Genomic DNA, 15,256 nt, shown 5'->3' on the forward strand with positions numbered 1-15,256 from the left:
AACGTCTTCCATTCGCACCAAAGGGATATGCAAGGTGGGCCTAAAATTGTTCCACTATCGTGTACCGTTTTGGCTGTGGTTCAAGAAAATTAAAACAAACAAGAAAGAGTTTTAGTATATAGATATTTTGAGAATATCATGCATTCCAAATTTCTTTCCTAGTTTTATATAGTGAAGGAGAATCGAGGTAATGAGGGCACGTGTGTTGGAGTATCACGCTGGCCTGTGCACGATTTCAACCATCGGACTACCTCTGACATGTGGCTGTACAGGGCCTACAGCGGTAACCTTTACCACAATGGTGAACAGACGCTGACTCTCTTCAGCTTCACACAAGGAGACTACATAACATGCGTCCTCGACATGGAGGCCAGGACCATCTCATTTGGGAAAAACGGAGAGGTAAACGCTCTCTGTGTTCTTGGTATTTGTAAACTCAAAAATTAGATCATGCCGATAAAAGCGGTTTATTGCGCACATCCCCTCTTCCCCCCCCCCCCCCCCCCACTGCAAATTCCAAACAAATTGCAAAATAGGATTAACTTTGGAATTTGAATATAAACAAAAGCATTAAAAAGGAGCCGGAGTAGATCATTCAGCCCTTCAAGCCTGTTGCACCATGTAATGAGATCATGGCTACTCATCCACTTCAAATTTATCTTCAACTTTCTCCCCATAAACCTTCATCTCTCTACCCCAAATAATTTGGGCGGCACGGTGGCGCAGCAGTAGAGTTGTTTCCTCACAGCGAATGCAGCGCTGGAGACCCGGCTTCAATCCCGACTACGGGTGCCGTCTGTACGGAGTTTGTACATTCTCCCCGTGACCTGCGTGGGTTTTCTCCGTGATCTTCGGTTTCCTCCCACACTCCAAAGACGTGCAGGGTTGTAGGTTAATTGACTTGGTAAATGTAAAAAATGTCCCTAGTGGGTGTAGGATAGTGCGGGGATCACTGATCGGCGCGGACCCGGTGGGCCGAAAGGGCCTGTTTCCGCGCTGTATCTCTAAACTAAACTAATTCCAACTTTCGAAAAAGTATATTTAATGATTTGGCTTCAACAGCACTCTGTCATAGAGAATTTCACATTTTCACTTCTCACTGGTAGAAGAAATTTGTCCTCATTTGAGTTTTAAACATGTTATTCCTTGATCTGCTGTGACTCCTCATTCCTGCACTCCCTGGCATCACGGATGTCCTTCCTGTATCAAATCTTTCCAATTCTGTTTGTGTTGTAGTATTCTATGAGATTCCTCAAATGACTCTCCATAAGTCAGTCTACTACCTCGGGAATCTGTTTTGTGCTGATATCTTAATAGACCATAGATAGACACAAAATGCTGGAGTAACTCAGCGGGTCAGTCAGCATCTCGGGAGAAAAAGAATAGGTGACGTTTCGGGTTGAGACCCTTCCGACTGAGAGTCAGGGGAAAGGGGAACGAGAGATATAGACAGTGATGTAGAGAGATACTGTATAAAAGAAATGAATGAAAGATATGCAAAAAAAAGTAATGATGATAAAGGAAACAGGCCATTGTTGGCTGTTTGCTGGGTGAGAATGAGAAGCTGGTGGGGAGGGATGGAGAGAGAGAGAGAATGCAGGGATTACTTTAAGTTAGAAAAATCAATATTCGTACCACTGGGTTGTAAGCTGCCCAAGCGAAATATGAGATGCTGTTCCTCCACTTTGTGTTTAGCCTCACTCTGACAATGGAGGAGGCCTAGGACAGAAAGGTCAGTGTGGGAATGGGAAGGAGAATGAAAGTGTTTGGCAACAGGGAGATCGTGTAGGTCCAGGCGGACTGAGCGAAGGTGTTCAGCGAAACAATCGCCCAGTCTACGACATAGCCGCACAGGAACAGGCCTTTGAACCCACAATGTCTACGTCAAACATGATGCCAATTTAAACTAACCTCTGCTAATAACCTGTCGTCATTTATAAAATATGCTCCTCATTTGCGCAAGATGGACACAAAAAGCTGGAGTAACTCAGTGGGTCAGGCATCATTTCTGGAGAAAAGGAATAGGTGACGTTTCGGGTCGAGACCCTTATTCAGGTCTTGTATTCCCAGTTTATTGACCAGACAGGATAATTTCCAGAGATACCCTGCCACTGAGCTTTTGTTATACCAATCAGACATGAATTATCCCTCTGCCAATGGTGCTGGTTTATGTATCTCTCTGCTGGCGAAGTAATCTCTGTTGCAATCTATATAGATTGTAGTTGAGCTCCAGGGGCTAGTGGAATCAAGGGATATGGGGAGAAGGCAGGCACGGGTTACTGATTGTGGACGATCAGCCATGATCACAATGAATGGTGGTGCTGGCTCGAAGGGCCAAATGGCCTCCTGCACCTCTTTTCTGTGTTTGTACCAGGTTGGTGTTGAAGCAGGAAGCATTGCGGCAATGGACACAGTGTACTTTCATCATTAATATGTCATTGAGATTGTTTACTGTTGGTTACAGGCTGGAATTAATTTTCAATTGACATGAACATTTTATTTCAAAAAGTGCAGCATGCACGGAATATAAACGACTAAAGAGCTGAGAACTCCAATATTTTTCAGACTACGTGTAACTTTTGTGCAGAAATGCTTTTTATAACAGTCAGTCTGGACATTACTGACATTTAATTATTTAATGTGTGCCCACTAGAAAATGCTTACAGAAACAGTTCCAAATAGTTGCTGTTTTCACAGATGTGTTACTGAAGCAGCTTTTCTTAATTAAATGTCCCATTTTATTTCCATTTAGGAACCTAAGTTAGCGTTTGAAGATGTGGATGCAGCAGAACTGTGCCCTTGTGTCATGTTCTACAGCAGTAATCCTGGTGAAAAGGTAAAGACAATCTATCCACTGGCAGGTCCCCGGTGGGCTTTCTTGAAACAAATCAAATGTAAAGCTGTATTTTGGGACGATTGGAAATGTGCTTCATGAAACAATGTCAGGAAAATGGTGGCTGTTTTGGGGTTAAGTACGAAAAAGAAGTTAAAATGTCAAATATCATATCATCATATCATATCATATCATATTATATACAGGCGGAAATCTGAACCAAGTCCAGCTCACTTCCAGGTTTCCTCCTCTTGCAGGCCATTCAGGGGAAGCACGGTGGCACAGCTCCTTACAGCACCAGAGACCTGGGTTCGATCCTCACTACAGCTGCTGTCTGTGAGGAGTTTATACATTCTCCCCGTGACCACGTGGGCATTACCCGGGTGCTCCAGTTTACTCCCACACTCTAAAGACGTACAGGTTTTGTAGGTTAATTGGCTTTGGTAAATATTGTAAACTAGACCAAGTGGACCTGTTGGGCCCAAAACTCTCCTGCATTGATGCAGCACCCTCTCCTCCTCCCCTCCCACTCCACCCCCCATCGCCCCCTCCCTCCCTCCTCCTCCGTTCCTCCACCCCTCCACTCTCCCTCCCCCCCTCCCTTCCCCACCCCCCACTCCATCCCTCTCAACCCCACTTATCCTCCCACCTCCCCTCCCTCCCTCCCCCCCTCCCTCCCTAGGAGATAGATTTAAACTTAAAAATGTGAATAACTTTAAAAATATAACACCCATTTCAATGAAACGTCTTCCATTAGGTGGTGAGTAAGGTGGGCCTAAAATTGTCGCGCTATCATGTACCATTTTGGCTGTAGTTCAGGAACTAACAAACGAACAAACGAGAGTTTTAGTATATAAATTGTTTGCCGGATAGTGCAGGTGTATGGGGATTACTGGTCAGTGCGGACTCGGTGGGCCGAAGGGCCTGTTTCTGCACTGTGTCTCTAAACTAAACTAAAAGGGGAACATGAAAATGAGCTGCGTGTTTTTAGTTTAGAGATGAGGCGTGGAAACAGGCCCACCGAGTCCGTGCCGAACATTGGCCACCCGTTCGCCAGTTCTATTCTACTCACTAGTGACAATTTTGCAGAAGCCAATTAACCTACAACCCTGCATGTCTTTGGAATGTGCAAGGAAACCGGAGTACCCGGAGAAAACCCACGCGGTCACGGGGAGAACGTACAAACTCCATAAGTACAGCACCCGTAGTCAGGATCGAACAAGGCTCTCTGGTGCTGTACGGCAGCAACTCTACTCTTGGAGTTGAAATGCCGAGTGAGGAAACTCTAAAGAGTCCAAGTAGTGTATTCCCTTGTGATTGCCTTTTGTTAACTAGAGTCAGTCATGTTGTTGGGATAATACCACATGGAAACAGGCCACGAGTCCCACTGTATAGATTTGGACACTTGGCCAATTATCTGGGTGATTGAATTGCTGACCTTGATGCTTAAATGTTATTAGCAACTCTGCTTCGTGGTGCTTAGCTGGTCACTGTGTTGTAGCCCTGTGTGTCTGCCTCCCTCTGGTCTTGGTGATTTGGCTGTACTTTCTGAGCAGCTGTATCATTCAGATATGCCTGATGCAAGCACACGTGTCGTGCCTTTATCACAGCTTTCAGCTCAACTCATGATTACAATCATTACCAAGAGGCTATTAAACACCTGCTGCAGTTATATAAAAAAACAAAATGCTAAGTAACACAGCAGGCTAATAACATCTCTGGAGAACACGGATAAGCAATGTTTTGGATCAGGACTCTGTTTCAGACTGATTGTAGGGGGATGGGGATGGGGGGGGGGGGAGAAAGCTAGACGAGGTGGGGGTGGGGGTGGGTCAAGCCTGGCAAGTGATAGGTGGACACAGTGCTGGAGTAACTCAGTGGGTCAGACAGCATCTCTGGGGAACAACAAATACTAACATTCTGGGAGCCCAAAACGCCACTCATCCTTTTTCTCCAGAGATGTTGCCTGATCTGTTGAGATACACTGGCACTTAGTGTCAATCTTTGATATAAATCCAGCATCTGCAGATCCCTTCTACACGAGTGATAGGTAGATGCAGATGAGGAAACTTGCTTGGCATTTATTCGCAAAATGCTGGAGTAACTCAGTAGGTCAGGCAGCATCTCAGGAGAGAAGAATTGGGGGACGTTTGGGGTCGAGACCCTTCTTCAGACCCGAAACGTCGCCCATTCCTTCTCTCCTGAGATGCTGCCTGACCTGCTGAGTTACTCCAGCATTTTGTGAATAAATACCTTCCATTTGTACCAGCATCTGCTGTTATTTTCTTAGACTTGCTCGGCAGATGTGCGGATGAAGGCTAGCGATGAAAAGAAGATAAAAGATTATGAGATATGTAGAGGAGGCATGAAATGTGAAGCCAGAGGAAGGAATAGAGGTGGAAAGGGGCGGGAGGGAAGGGGAAAGGAGGGGGCGGCAGAGTGGAAGAAATAGGTGCATTTCAAGGTGCAGCAAGGGGAGAGAGGGCAGAAAAGGGGGCGGAGACGGTGGGAGTATTGGCCAGTGCAGTATTGGTTAGTTACTGACATTGGAGAATTTCATGTTCATACTGTTGTGTTATGAGCTAAAAGAAAACTGTTAGTATTGTACAGAAGAAAGATTATAGTCCGGCAGGGTATTCTTCATTCTTTAAACATGTGTTGGACTGATTTGGTGAAAGCTAGAGGTTGCTGTGCTGCTGTAGATGGTCTCCCTAGACTAAGATCAAGGCTGAAGCTAAAGAGGACTGACAGGATGATTTGTAAACACACAAGTCCTAGATTACTGCAGAATGAGAGGAAACAGCGGTTTGTGGAGAATGTAAGTAATGAAGCAATGCAATGTTTACATTTTGTAACCGGGGTGGATGTGCTGCACTGGGAGACCACTGTGGCACTGGCATAGTCACTGAGCTCAGCTGCCAGTGTTGAACCACTGAGTACATGAGCACCCACTTCATGGTGCTCTGGCACAGTGAATGTTGGATGTGAGCCGGGACTATTATAGACCCGCAAACAGTGGAATAAGGGAGAATGAACAGAACTAATCTCCATTCCTCTTTTGTATCAACTCTGCAGCCTGACCGCTTTGCAGCATGCTCTCAGGCTCTGACCCAGCTGCCCATTCTGTGGCCAATGCCTTCCTATCTCTTTTTGCAATATTGGATACAAGATTCTGAAAATTACTGCTTAAGACCATCTAACAAGGGTTCTATAAACCTGTTCACATGTTACAAGTGAGAATGGGTAAACCACAGGCAACAGCTGCAGGTCATAATTAGTGACAAGAGTGTTCTATTGTCATACTAGACCAAGTAGACCTGTTGGGCCCAAACCTCTCCTGCATTGGTGCAGCACCCGCTCCTAGCCCCCGCCCCTCCCCCTCTCCCCGCTCTCCTCCCCCTTCCTTCCCCCTCCCTTCCTTCCCCCCTCCCTTCCTTCCCCCTCCCTTCCTCCCCCCCTCCCGTCCTTCCCCACCTCCCTTCCTTCCCCCCTCCCTTCCTTCCCCCCCTCCCTTCCTTCCCCCCCTCCCTTCCTTCCCCCTCCCCATCTCCCTTCCTTCCCCCCTCCCCATCTCCTTTCCTTCCCCCCTCCCCATCTCCCTTCCTTCCCCCCTCCCCCTGTCCCTCCCTTCCCCCCTCCCTCCCTCCCCCCCCTCCCTCCCTGACTCTCCTTTGCCTATCCTGCTATATATTCCCTCAAAGAACTGGCAACTGATTTATCAGGCAAGATCTCCCTTCACAAAACCATGCTGACTCTGGCCTATTTTTATCATGTGCTTCTAAGCACTTGGAAACCTCATCCTTAATAATAGGCTCAAAAATCTTACCCACCACTGAAGTCAGGCTAAACGGCCTATAGTTTCTCCTCTTTTGCTTTGCTCCATTCTTGAACAACGCAGTAAGATTTGCAATTTCCCAGTCCTCTGGGACCACTCCTGACTCTAGTGAATGTTGAAAGACCACCACAAATGCCTCCACAATCTCTAACGCTCCCTCTTTCAGAACCCTAGGGTGTAATCCATCTGGTCGAGGTGACTTATCCACCTTCAGACTTTCAAGCATCTTTTCTGTATTGATAGCAACTCCATAACCTCTGCCCCCTGACTCTTGATTTCCAGGCACATTGTGGTGAGTTCCACTGTGAAGACTGATGCAAAAGACTTATTCAATTAATCTGCCATTTCTTTATTCCCCATTACTACTGCTCCAGTGTCATTTTCCATCGATCCAAAGTCCACTCTTGCTGTCTATTACTCTTTACATGTCTGAAGAAACTTTTGCTTTCCTCTTTTATATTATCGTTTAGCTTACCTTCATATTTCATCTTTTCTTCCTATATTGCCTTTTTCGTTACCTTCTGTTTTTTAAAGGCTTCTCATTCCTCTGGTTTCCGCTAATCTTTGCAATATTATATGCCTTCTCTTTTAGTTTTATGGCGTCTTTGACTTTCCTTGTCAGCCACGGTCGCCTCATTCTTCCCTTAAAATCTTTCTTCCTCTGGGATGAAAGCATCCCACGTCTTCCGAATTACTCCCAGAAACTCCTGCCATTGCTGCTCCACCGTCATTCCTGCCAGGGTCCCTTTCCAATCAACTTTAGCCCCTCATACCTCTGTAGTTACCTTTACTCAACAGTAATACCGACCCATCTAATTTCATCTTCTCCCTCTCAGACTGCAAGTTGAATTTTATCATATTATGGTCACTACCTCCTAGGGATTCCTTTACCTTAAGCTCCCTAACAAATCCGGTTTGTAACACGCCACCAAATCCAGAAGTGACTTTTCCCAAATAGACTCGACTACAAGCTGCTCTAAGAAACCATCTCAAAGGCACTCTACAAATTCCTTCGCTTGGGATCTGTGGTTTTCTCAGTCTACCTGCATATTGAAATCCCCCATGACCTTTCTTATATACCGATTTTATCTCCTGATTTAATTTGTTCGCTACATCCTGGCTACAGTTCAGAGGCCTGTATATAACTTCCAACAGGTCGTTTTTAACTCTTGCGGTTTCTTTGCTCTACCCACGAGGATAATACATCTTCTGACCCTATGTCATCCCTTGTTAAGGACTGAATCTCATTTAATTTCTTACCAGCAGAGCTACTCCAGCCCCTCTGCCCACCTGTCTGCCGTAACCTCTTTCAGGCATGCCTGATGCCCACATCGTCACACCTACTAATTTCTAACTGGTCTAGAAGCACTGCTTGCATTCAAATATAATACCTTTAGTTCAGGATTCACCAGCCCTCTTCTCAAATTAGTCCCCATTTTGTCTGACATTAGACTCGTATCGCTTCTTAAACTTTCTGTCCTATTACTTTCTGCACTCTCCTTCCCTTTAACTTCATCTTTACATTTCCAATTTGTTGCCCCTCCCCCCCCCCCCCACCCCACTATTTAGTTCAAGCCTTATTTACGGCCCTAGTTATGCAGTTTGCCAGGGCCCTTGACCCAGCAGGGTTCAAGTGGCGTCTATCCTAGCTCCCTCCTTCCCCAATACTGATGACCCACAAACTCAAACCCACGTCTCCCACACCAATCTTGGAGCCACTCGTTCAACTCCTTAATCTTCTCGACCCTATGCCAATTTGCTTGTCCACGTGAAAACTGGGAAGCAACATCAATGAGAAACAGGATAACTTGTAAAACCAACATCAAAAATGTGTGATCAATATTAGACCTTCAGTTTGCTAACTCTGAGCCACAGGTTCAAAGACACTCAATGGTGGATGAATTTATTGGTGGAACACCAGGCCAACCCTCCCAACCCTTCCAAATTTGGCGGAAAGTTTCCGCTTTCTTATTTCATTTCCGCCATTCCGATTTCGTCTCACATTTTTCCGCAAAACAGTTGGTAATTGCAATTTGACAATTCGGACGATAGAGGTCGCGAGGGGTTCCGCAAGAAAAAAAAAAGCCCTGGAAGTCTCCCCGAAAATGTGGCACCTAGGCTAGGCAAGGTAACCAATCGGGACTTCCATGGCCAATTTGTCAATTCGGTCACTACGGGTTCCGCGAGAAATCTCCCAGCGCCCAGGAAGTCTCCCCGAAAATGTGGCACCTCGGCTGGGCAAGGCAACCAATCTCAACCTCATCGGGACTTCCATGCCCAATCAGTGGGTTGAATTTGCAACCTGCAGCCGTGTCTCTGGAACTCCAGCCCAGATGGAGCCAGCACATCTATCCCCATAGTCGACTTCCTTGGCCGGCTGGATAAACCAGCAAAGCTCTGGAACCAAGAGTGCCAGAAAATCAGTGGTGGGACTGTAATGAGTAAATATTAAATTTAAGTGCAAGATTATTTTGCTATTAATTAATTAAGATGGGGTTAAAATATAAAACACAGCAGAAAAGCCAATTACCACCTTTTTGGGCTGATTATCAATGAATGTGCAAATTTACTTCAAGTACTTCCATATGCTTAGTCGAGTCATATATATCAGCCCTTTCTTCATAACTTAGTCATACATTTTATGACTATTGTTCTTTTATTCAATACCAAGAGAATTGGGATGTGCAAGGAAAAAGCAAAATCGAAAAAACAAAATAAAACCATTTTTTCTTTGTGTTGCAAAAAGTATCTCTGTTCAATAACATTTCTGTAAATAGCAGAATATACTCATGATAGGCCTGACATTGTACATGTAGTCCAAGAACCACAGACTGTTGGAAATAATAGTCGTTTTTCACACTTGAATGTAGCGCAACGCGTGCATTTGGCGTGCATACTTTTTTTGGCTGAAAAGTTGCATTATGCGCCATATTATGAATTTTGATGTAAAATTCTGAATTTTGGACATCAAAATTATGGATTTGTAAAATCAAATGTTGGGAGGTTTGCCAGGTTGATCTCTATCTGACATGAATGTGACCTTATTTATATAACAGTATAACAGTATAACAGAACTTTATTGTCATTCGGTATAAATACCGAACGAAATTTCAGCAGTCACAAGACACAGCAAAAAAGAAAAGAACACAGGACACACGACCCCAACACCAACATCCATCACAGTGACTCCAAACACCCCCTCACTGTGATGGAAGGCAACAAAACTTCCACTCTCTTCCCCCCCGCGCCCACGGACAGGCAGCTCGACCCCTACCGAGGCAACCGACATGCACAGCCCCCGCAAGGGGATGGAAGGCCCCGCGGCCGAGCCACACCGGGCACTGAAACGTCTCGCGGCCGAGCCGCGTCGGCGATGTTAAGTCCAGCGGCCGAGCCGCACTGGGCACTGAAACGTCCCGCAGCCGAGCCGCGCCGGCGATGTTAAGTCCAGCGGCCGAGCCGCACTGGGCACTGAAACGTCCCGCAGCCGAGCCGCGCCGGCGATGTTAAGTCCAGCGGCCGAGCCGCACCGGGCACTGAAACGCCCCGCGGCCGAGCCGCACCGAGCACTGAACCGTCCCGCGGCCATACCGGGCGATGGAAGGCCCCGTGGCCGAGCCGCGCCGGGCACTGTTAGGTCCCACGGCCGAGCCGCGCCGGCGATGTTAAGTCCAGCGGCCGAGCTGGAAGGCCCCGCGGGCGATGGAAGGCCCCGCGGCCGAGCTGCGCCCCGGGGAAGAGACCAAATAAAAGAAAGGTTTCCCCCACCCCACCCCACCCCCCACACCCCCCACACATACACAGCCAAAAACAGAAACAAAAACCATCCCAACACCGACACACACAAAAAAAAAGACAAACAGACTGCCAGAGAGCCGCGGCCGTTAGGCGCAGCCACACGTGACTAGCATGTGATATTTTCATGCCCGCTTTGTCAAAAATAATTGCTTTTTTGGCTCATAACCTCCAATTAGCTGCCACGCTTCCTACATTACAACAATGACTGGACTTTAAAAGTGACAAGCCCTTGGTGAAATCCTGAAATAATGAAGTATGGCACGTAGGTGCAAGTTTGTTCCAATGAAGGACCTGACCTTTCTCAGCATCTCTTTTTCAGAACCATACAGTCAATCAGCACAAAAACAAGCCCTTGGCACAACTTGTCCATACTAACCAAGTTGCCCCATCTAAGCGAGTCCTATTTGCCCGTGTTTGGCCCGTCTCCCTCACCCTTTCCTATCTGTGTCTTGTAAATACTGTGACAGTACCTGCCTCAAACACGTGGCAGTTCAACCCAAAAACCCATAAACCCGTGGCAGTTCAACCCTGAGTGGGAAAGGTTTGAACTATTAAATCCTTTCCCCTCTCACCTTAAATCTTTGTCCTCTGATTCCTAATTTCCATACCTAGGGTAAAAGACTGCATTCACGGTATCTATTTCTTTTACGATTGTACACACTCCTAAGATCACTCCTCAGCCTCCTGCGTTCTAAGGAATAAAGTCTTAGCCTGCTCAATCTCCCGCTAGGTCCTTGAGTCCTGCTCCCCACTCTTTTTATTCGATAGCGTCTGTATTTTAGGAAATCAGAACATTTTATAATTTCCAAGAACCTTCTGCATACTTAAACCTAGTCATTAGTGGCTGGATAGATTTCTTTGCTCAATGCAAACGGACCGATGATCCTCACAGTTGGTGTTTATTGCAAAATATATCATTGAAGTGAAACCTGCAAAGAATAAACTTTTACATCAAACTGCAACTGGAGAGGACAGGGTTTTCGGTATTAAAAACACTAGCCAAGTGTGACTCACCACGGCCTCAATTGTAGGCTTTTTATATATTTCAGGAAAAAGCGAGAGATTTGTGAGCAAGGGAATAAGTCCCATATTGAGAGCCAGACAGTTAAATAGCTTTCACGTGGGCAATGAAATTCTTCAGTCCAACATTCCCTTGGAGCTTCATCTGTTCCTCTACTGATGTAACATCTTAAATTACTGTAGATACAGTGGGATTCTCACTGTACCTTCAGCAAGGTTACGACCTGAAACTAATTCTGGACTTAAGATTTAGATTTAGAGATACAGCGCAGAAACAGGCCCTTCGGCCCACCGAGTCTGCGCCGCCCAGCGATCCCCGCACATTAACACTATCCTACACTAGGGACAAGTTTTACATTTACCCAGTCAATTAACCTACATACCTGTATGTCTTTGGAGTGTGGGAGGAAACCGAATATTTCGGAGAAAACCCACGCAGGTCACGGGGCGAACGTACAAACTCCGTACAGACGGCGCCGGTAGTCAGGATCGAACCCGAGTCTCCGGCGCTGCATTCGCTGTAAGGTGGCAACTCTACCGCTGCACCACCGTGCCGCCCTAAGACTTAAGGGTGGCACGGTGGCGCAGTGGCAAGAGTTGCTGCCTTACAATGCCCGAGACCTGGGTTCGATCCTGACTGCGGGTGCCGTCTGTACAGAGTTTGCGTGTTCTCCCCGTGACCTGCGTGGGTTTTCCCCGGATGTTCCGGTTTCCTCACACGTTCCAAAGAAGTACAGGTTTGTGGGCTGATTGGCTTTAAAATTGTAAATCGTCCCTAGTGTGTGTAGGATAGTGTTAGTGTGCGGGGATCACTGGTCAGCACGGACTCGGTGGGCTGGCAGGCCTTTTTCCGCCTTGAAACTAAACTAAACTTTATGATGTTTCTCTCTATGTAAAGCAAAGAAGTCACGCATCTAAACGTGTTTTCAACTGAGGTAGACACAAAATGCTGGAGTAACTCAGCGGGTCAGGCAGCAACTCGGGAGAGAAGGAATGGGTGACGTTTCGGGTCGAGACCCTTCTTCAGACTGACGTTTCGGATCGAGACCCTTCTTCAGACTCACCTTTGTTCCTCTCCGCCCCCACCTCAATGAGTTCTGGGTACGCCATGATGTGGAGCTCTTCTATCACCATTCCGCCACCAGACATCGCCTCAGCCTCCATCTACTCACCTGCCCTCATCCGACCCCAACCCCCACCCTTGCCGTGTGTTCACCATCCCCCCTGACCTCCCCCTTTCTGACACGGAACGGTCTGTCCTCAGCAGAGGCCTCGCCTTTGTTCCCCTCCGACCCCACTTCAATGAGTTCCGGGTCCGCCACGATGTAGAGCTCTTCTATCCCATTCCTTCTCTCCTGAGATGCTGCCTGACCCACTGAGTTCCTCCAGCATTTTGTGTCTACCTGAGATTTTAACCAGCATCTGCAGTTTTTTTCCCTATGTGTTTTCAACTGATGTTAGATGATGTTGTTTTTGCCAATTTTTGCCAACATGGTCTACAGGGGTTAAAAACACCCCGCACAGTAAAAGCAATTGTGAAGCATGAGCTTGAAGCAAGTAAGCAGAAGCTGCAGCCAGCCCCACATCCATGTCGGCCAGTCCAATACCTCTGGAATCCATCATTATCACTCGCAAAGCCCTGACCAAACATGGCTAAAAGTTCAAAATTACTGCACATTCAGTTGATTTTTGGTCATCTGTAGACATTACTTTCTAGACATGTCTGGTGGCGGAATGGTGATAGAAGAGCTCCACAATAAGATCATTGTGGAATGAAGTTATGTAAAATTAGATTTATTTATTGACTAAAATCTGTCAATATTGCAGACTGCACTGAACCAAGGTTAATGACTAATTACAGTACTGGAACATAGAGAAGTACTGCACAGGAACAGGCCCATCGGCCAATACTGTGCCAAACATGATGCTGTTAAACTCATCTCCTCTGCCAGCACGTGATCCATATGCCTTCATTCCCTCCATGTTCATGTGCCTATCTAAAAGCCTCTTAACCCCCACAATTGTATCTGCCTCCAGCACAACCCCTAGCAGTGCATTCCAGGCACCCAGCACTGTCTGTGTGTGTAAAGCTTGAACATCTGCTTTAATCTTTGCCCCTGTCACCTTATAGCCACGGCTTCTGGTCCTGGACATGTCCACCCTGAGGAAGAAGGTTCTGACTGTCTACCCTATCTATGCTTCTCACAAATTTACATGCATCAGAGGTCTCCCCTCAACCTCCTACCATTCTGCCCTCATATCCTCATGTTTTAACTGGGTGTAAAACACCTTTCAATAAACAATAGGTGCAGGAGGAGGCCATTCGACCCTTCGAGCCAGCACCACCATTCAATGTGATCATGGCTGATCATTCTCAATCAGTACCCCGTTCCTGCCTTCTCCCCATACCCCCTGACTCCGCTATCCTTAAGAGCTCTCTCTAGCTCTCTCTTGAATGCATTCAGAGAATTGGCCTCCACTGCCTTCTGAGGCAGAGAATTCCACAGATTCACAACTCTGACTGAAAAAGTTTTTCCTCATCTCAGTTCTAAATGGCCGACCCCTTATTCTTAAACTGTGGCGCCTTGTTCTGGACTCCCCCAACATTGGGAACATGTTTCCTGCCTCTAACGTGTCCACCCCTTAATAATCTTATATGTTTCGATAAGATCTCCTCTCATCCTTCTAAATTCCAGTGTATACAAGCCTAGTTGCTCCAGTCTTTCAACATATGACAGTCCCGCCATTCCGGGAATTAACCTAGTAAACCTATGCTGCACGCCCTCAATAGCAAGAATTTCCACAGAGACTCCTTTCCACAGAGTCTGAAGAATGGTCTTGACCCGAAACGTCACCCATTCCGCCTCTCCAGAGATGCTGCCTGTGCCGCTGAGTTACTCCAGCATTTTGTGTCCACCTTTGATTTAAACCAGCATCTGTAGTTTTTTTCCTGCACATTTCCCCAGAGACCACTGCCTCCGCAACTCCTTGGCTCACTCATCACCTCCCACCCAAACTGCCCCGTTCTCAGGTACTTTCCCCTGCAACACCTGTCCTTTTACCACCTTCCTCACACCCATTGAGGGACCTCAGCACCCCTTCCAGGTGAGACAGCTTCACATGCACCTCCTCAAACCTCATCTCCTGTGTTTACGCTTCCACTGTGGGATCTTTTGCACCAGTGAGACCAAGTGCAGACTAGGCGACAGACTTGTGCTCGGTTAGTCAAGGCCTACTGGATTTCCCAGTTGCTCACCATTTCAATTCTCGTTCCCATTCCCACACTGACCTTTCTGTCCTGGGCCGCCTCGATTGCCAGAGTGAGGCCACATGCAAACTGGAGGAACAGCACCTCGTATCCACTTGGGTAGCTCACAACCCAACAGTTCTGAACATTACATTTTCCAATTTTGGCTAACTCCCCAACAAACCCCTACCCCTCTGTTTTCCTCCCTCTCTTCCCTGTGTCCCACCTGGATGCACACCCATTTCCCCCCAACCCCCCCCCCCCCCCCCCAATCCAGCTCTCCTCGCCTGTACCCAGCCTTCACCTTTCTGGCTTTGGCCTCTTCCAGCATCCTTCCCCCACTACCACAGTCAGTCTGAAGAAAAATCCTGACACGAAACATTGCTGATCCATGTGCTTCAGAGAAGCTGCCTGACACGCTGAATTACTGCAGTACATTGTGTGTTTTTTTGTAAATCAGCATCTGCAGTCCCTTGTGTCTATTTTTGCTGTTCTGTTGTTAACTAGCAATGAGAAACTTCAT

The 15,256-nt window shown here is 46.9% G+C and overlaps 1 protein-coding gene across 6 annotated transcripts in view; it reads left to right on the top strand.

The window, feature by feature from the left end:
* Positions 1 to 15,256, top strand: part of herc1 (HECT and RLD domain containing E3 ubiquitin protein ligase family member 1) — a 242,837-nt gene that overhangs the window by 130,229 nt on the left and 97,352 nt on the right. For all 6 annotated transcript variants that reach the window (XM_078430008.1, XM_078430009.1, XM_078430012.1 and 3 more), the window contains exons 35-36: positions 163 to 402; positions 2,753 to 2,836. In XM_078430008.1, the coding sequence (XP_078286134.1) occupies positions 163 to 402; positions 2,753 to 2,836 (324 nt within the window). The remainder of the gene's footprint in view (positions 1 to 162; positions 403 to 2,752; positions 2,837 to 15,256) is intronic.

The sequence above is a fragment of the Rhinoraja longicauda genome, chromosome 38 (genome assembly GCF_053455715.1).
Source record: "Rhinoraja longicauda isolate Sanriku21f chromosome 38, sRhiLon1.1, whole genome shotgun sequence".
Lineage (NCBI taxonomy): Eukaryota > Metazoa > Chordata > Chondrichthyes > Rajiformes > Arhynchobatidae > Rhinoraja > Rhinoraja longicauda.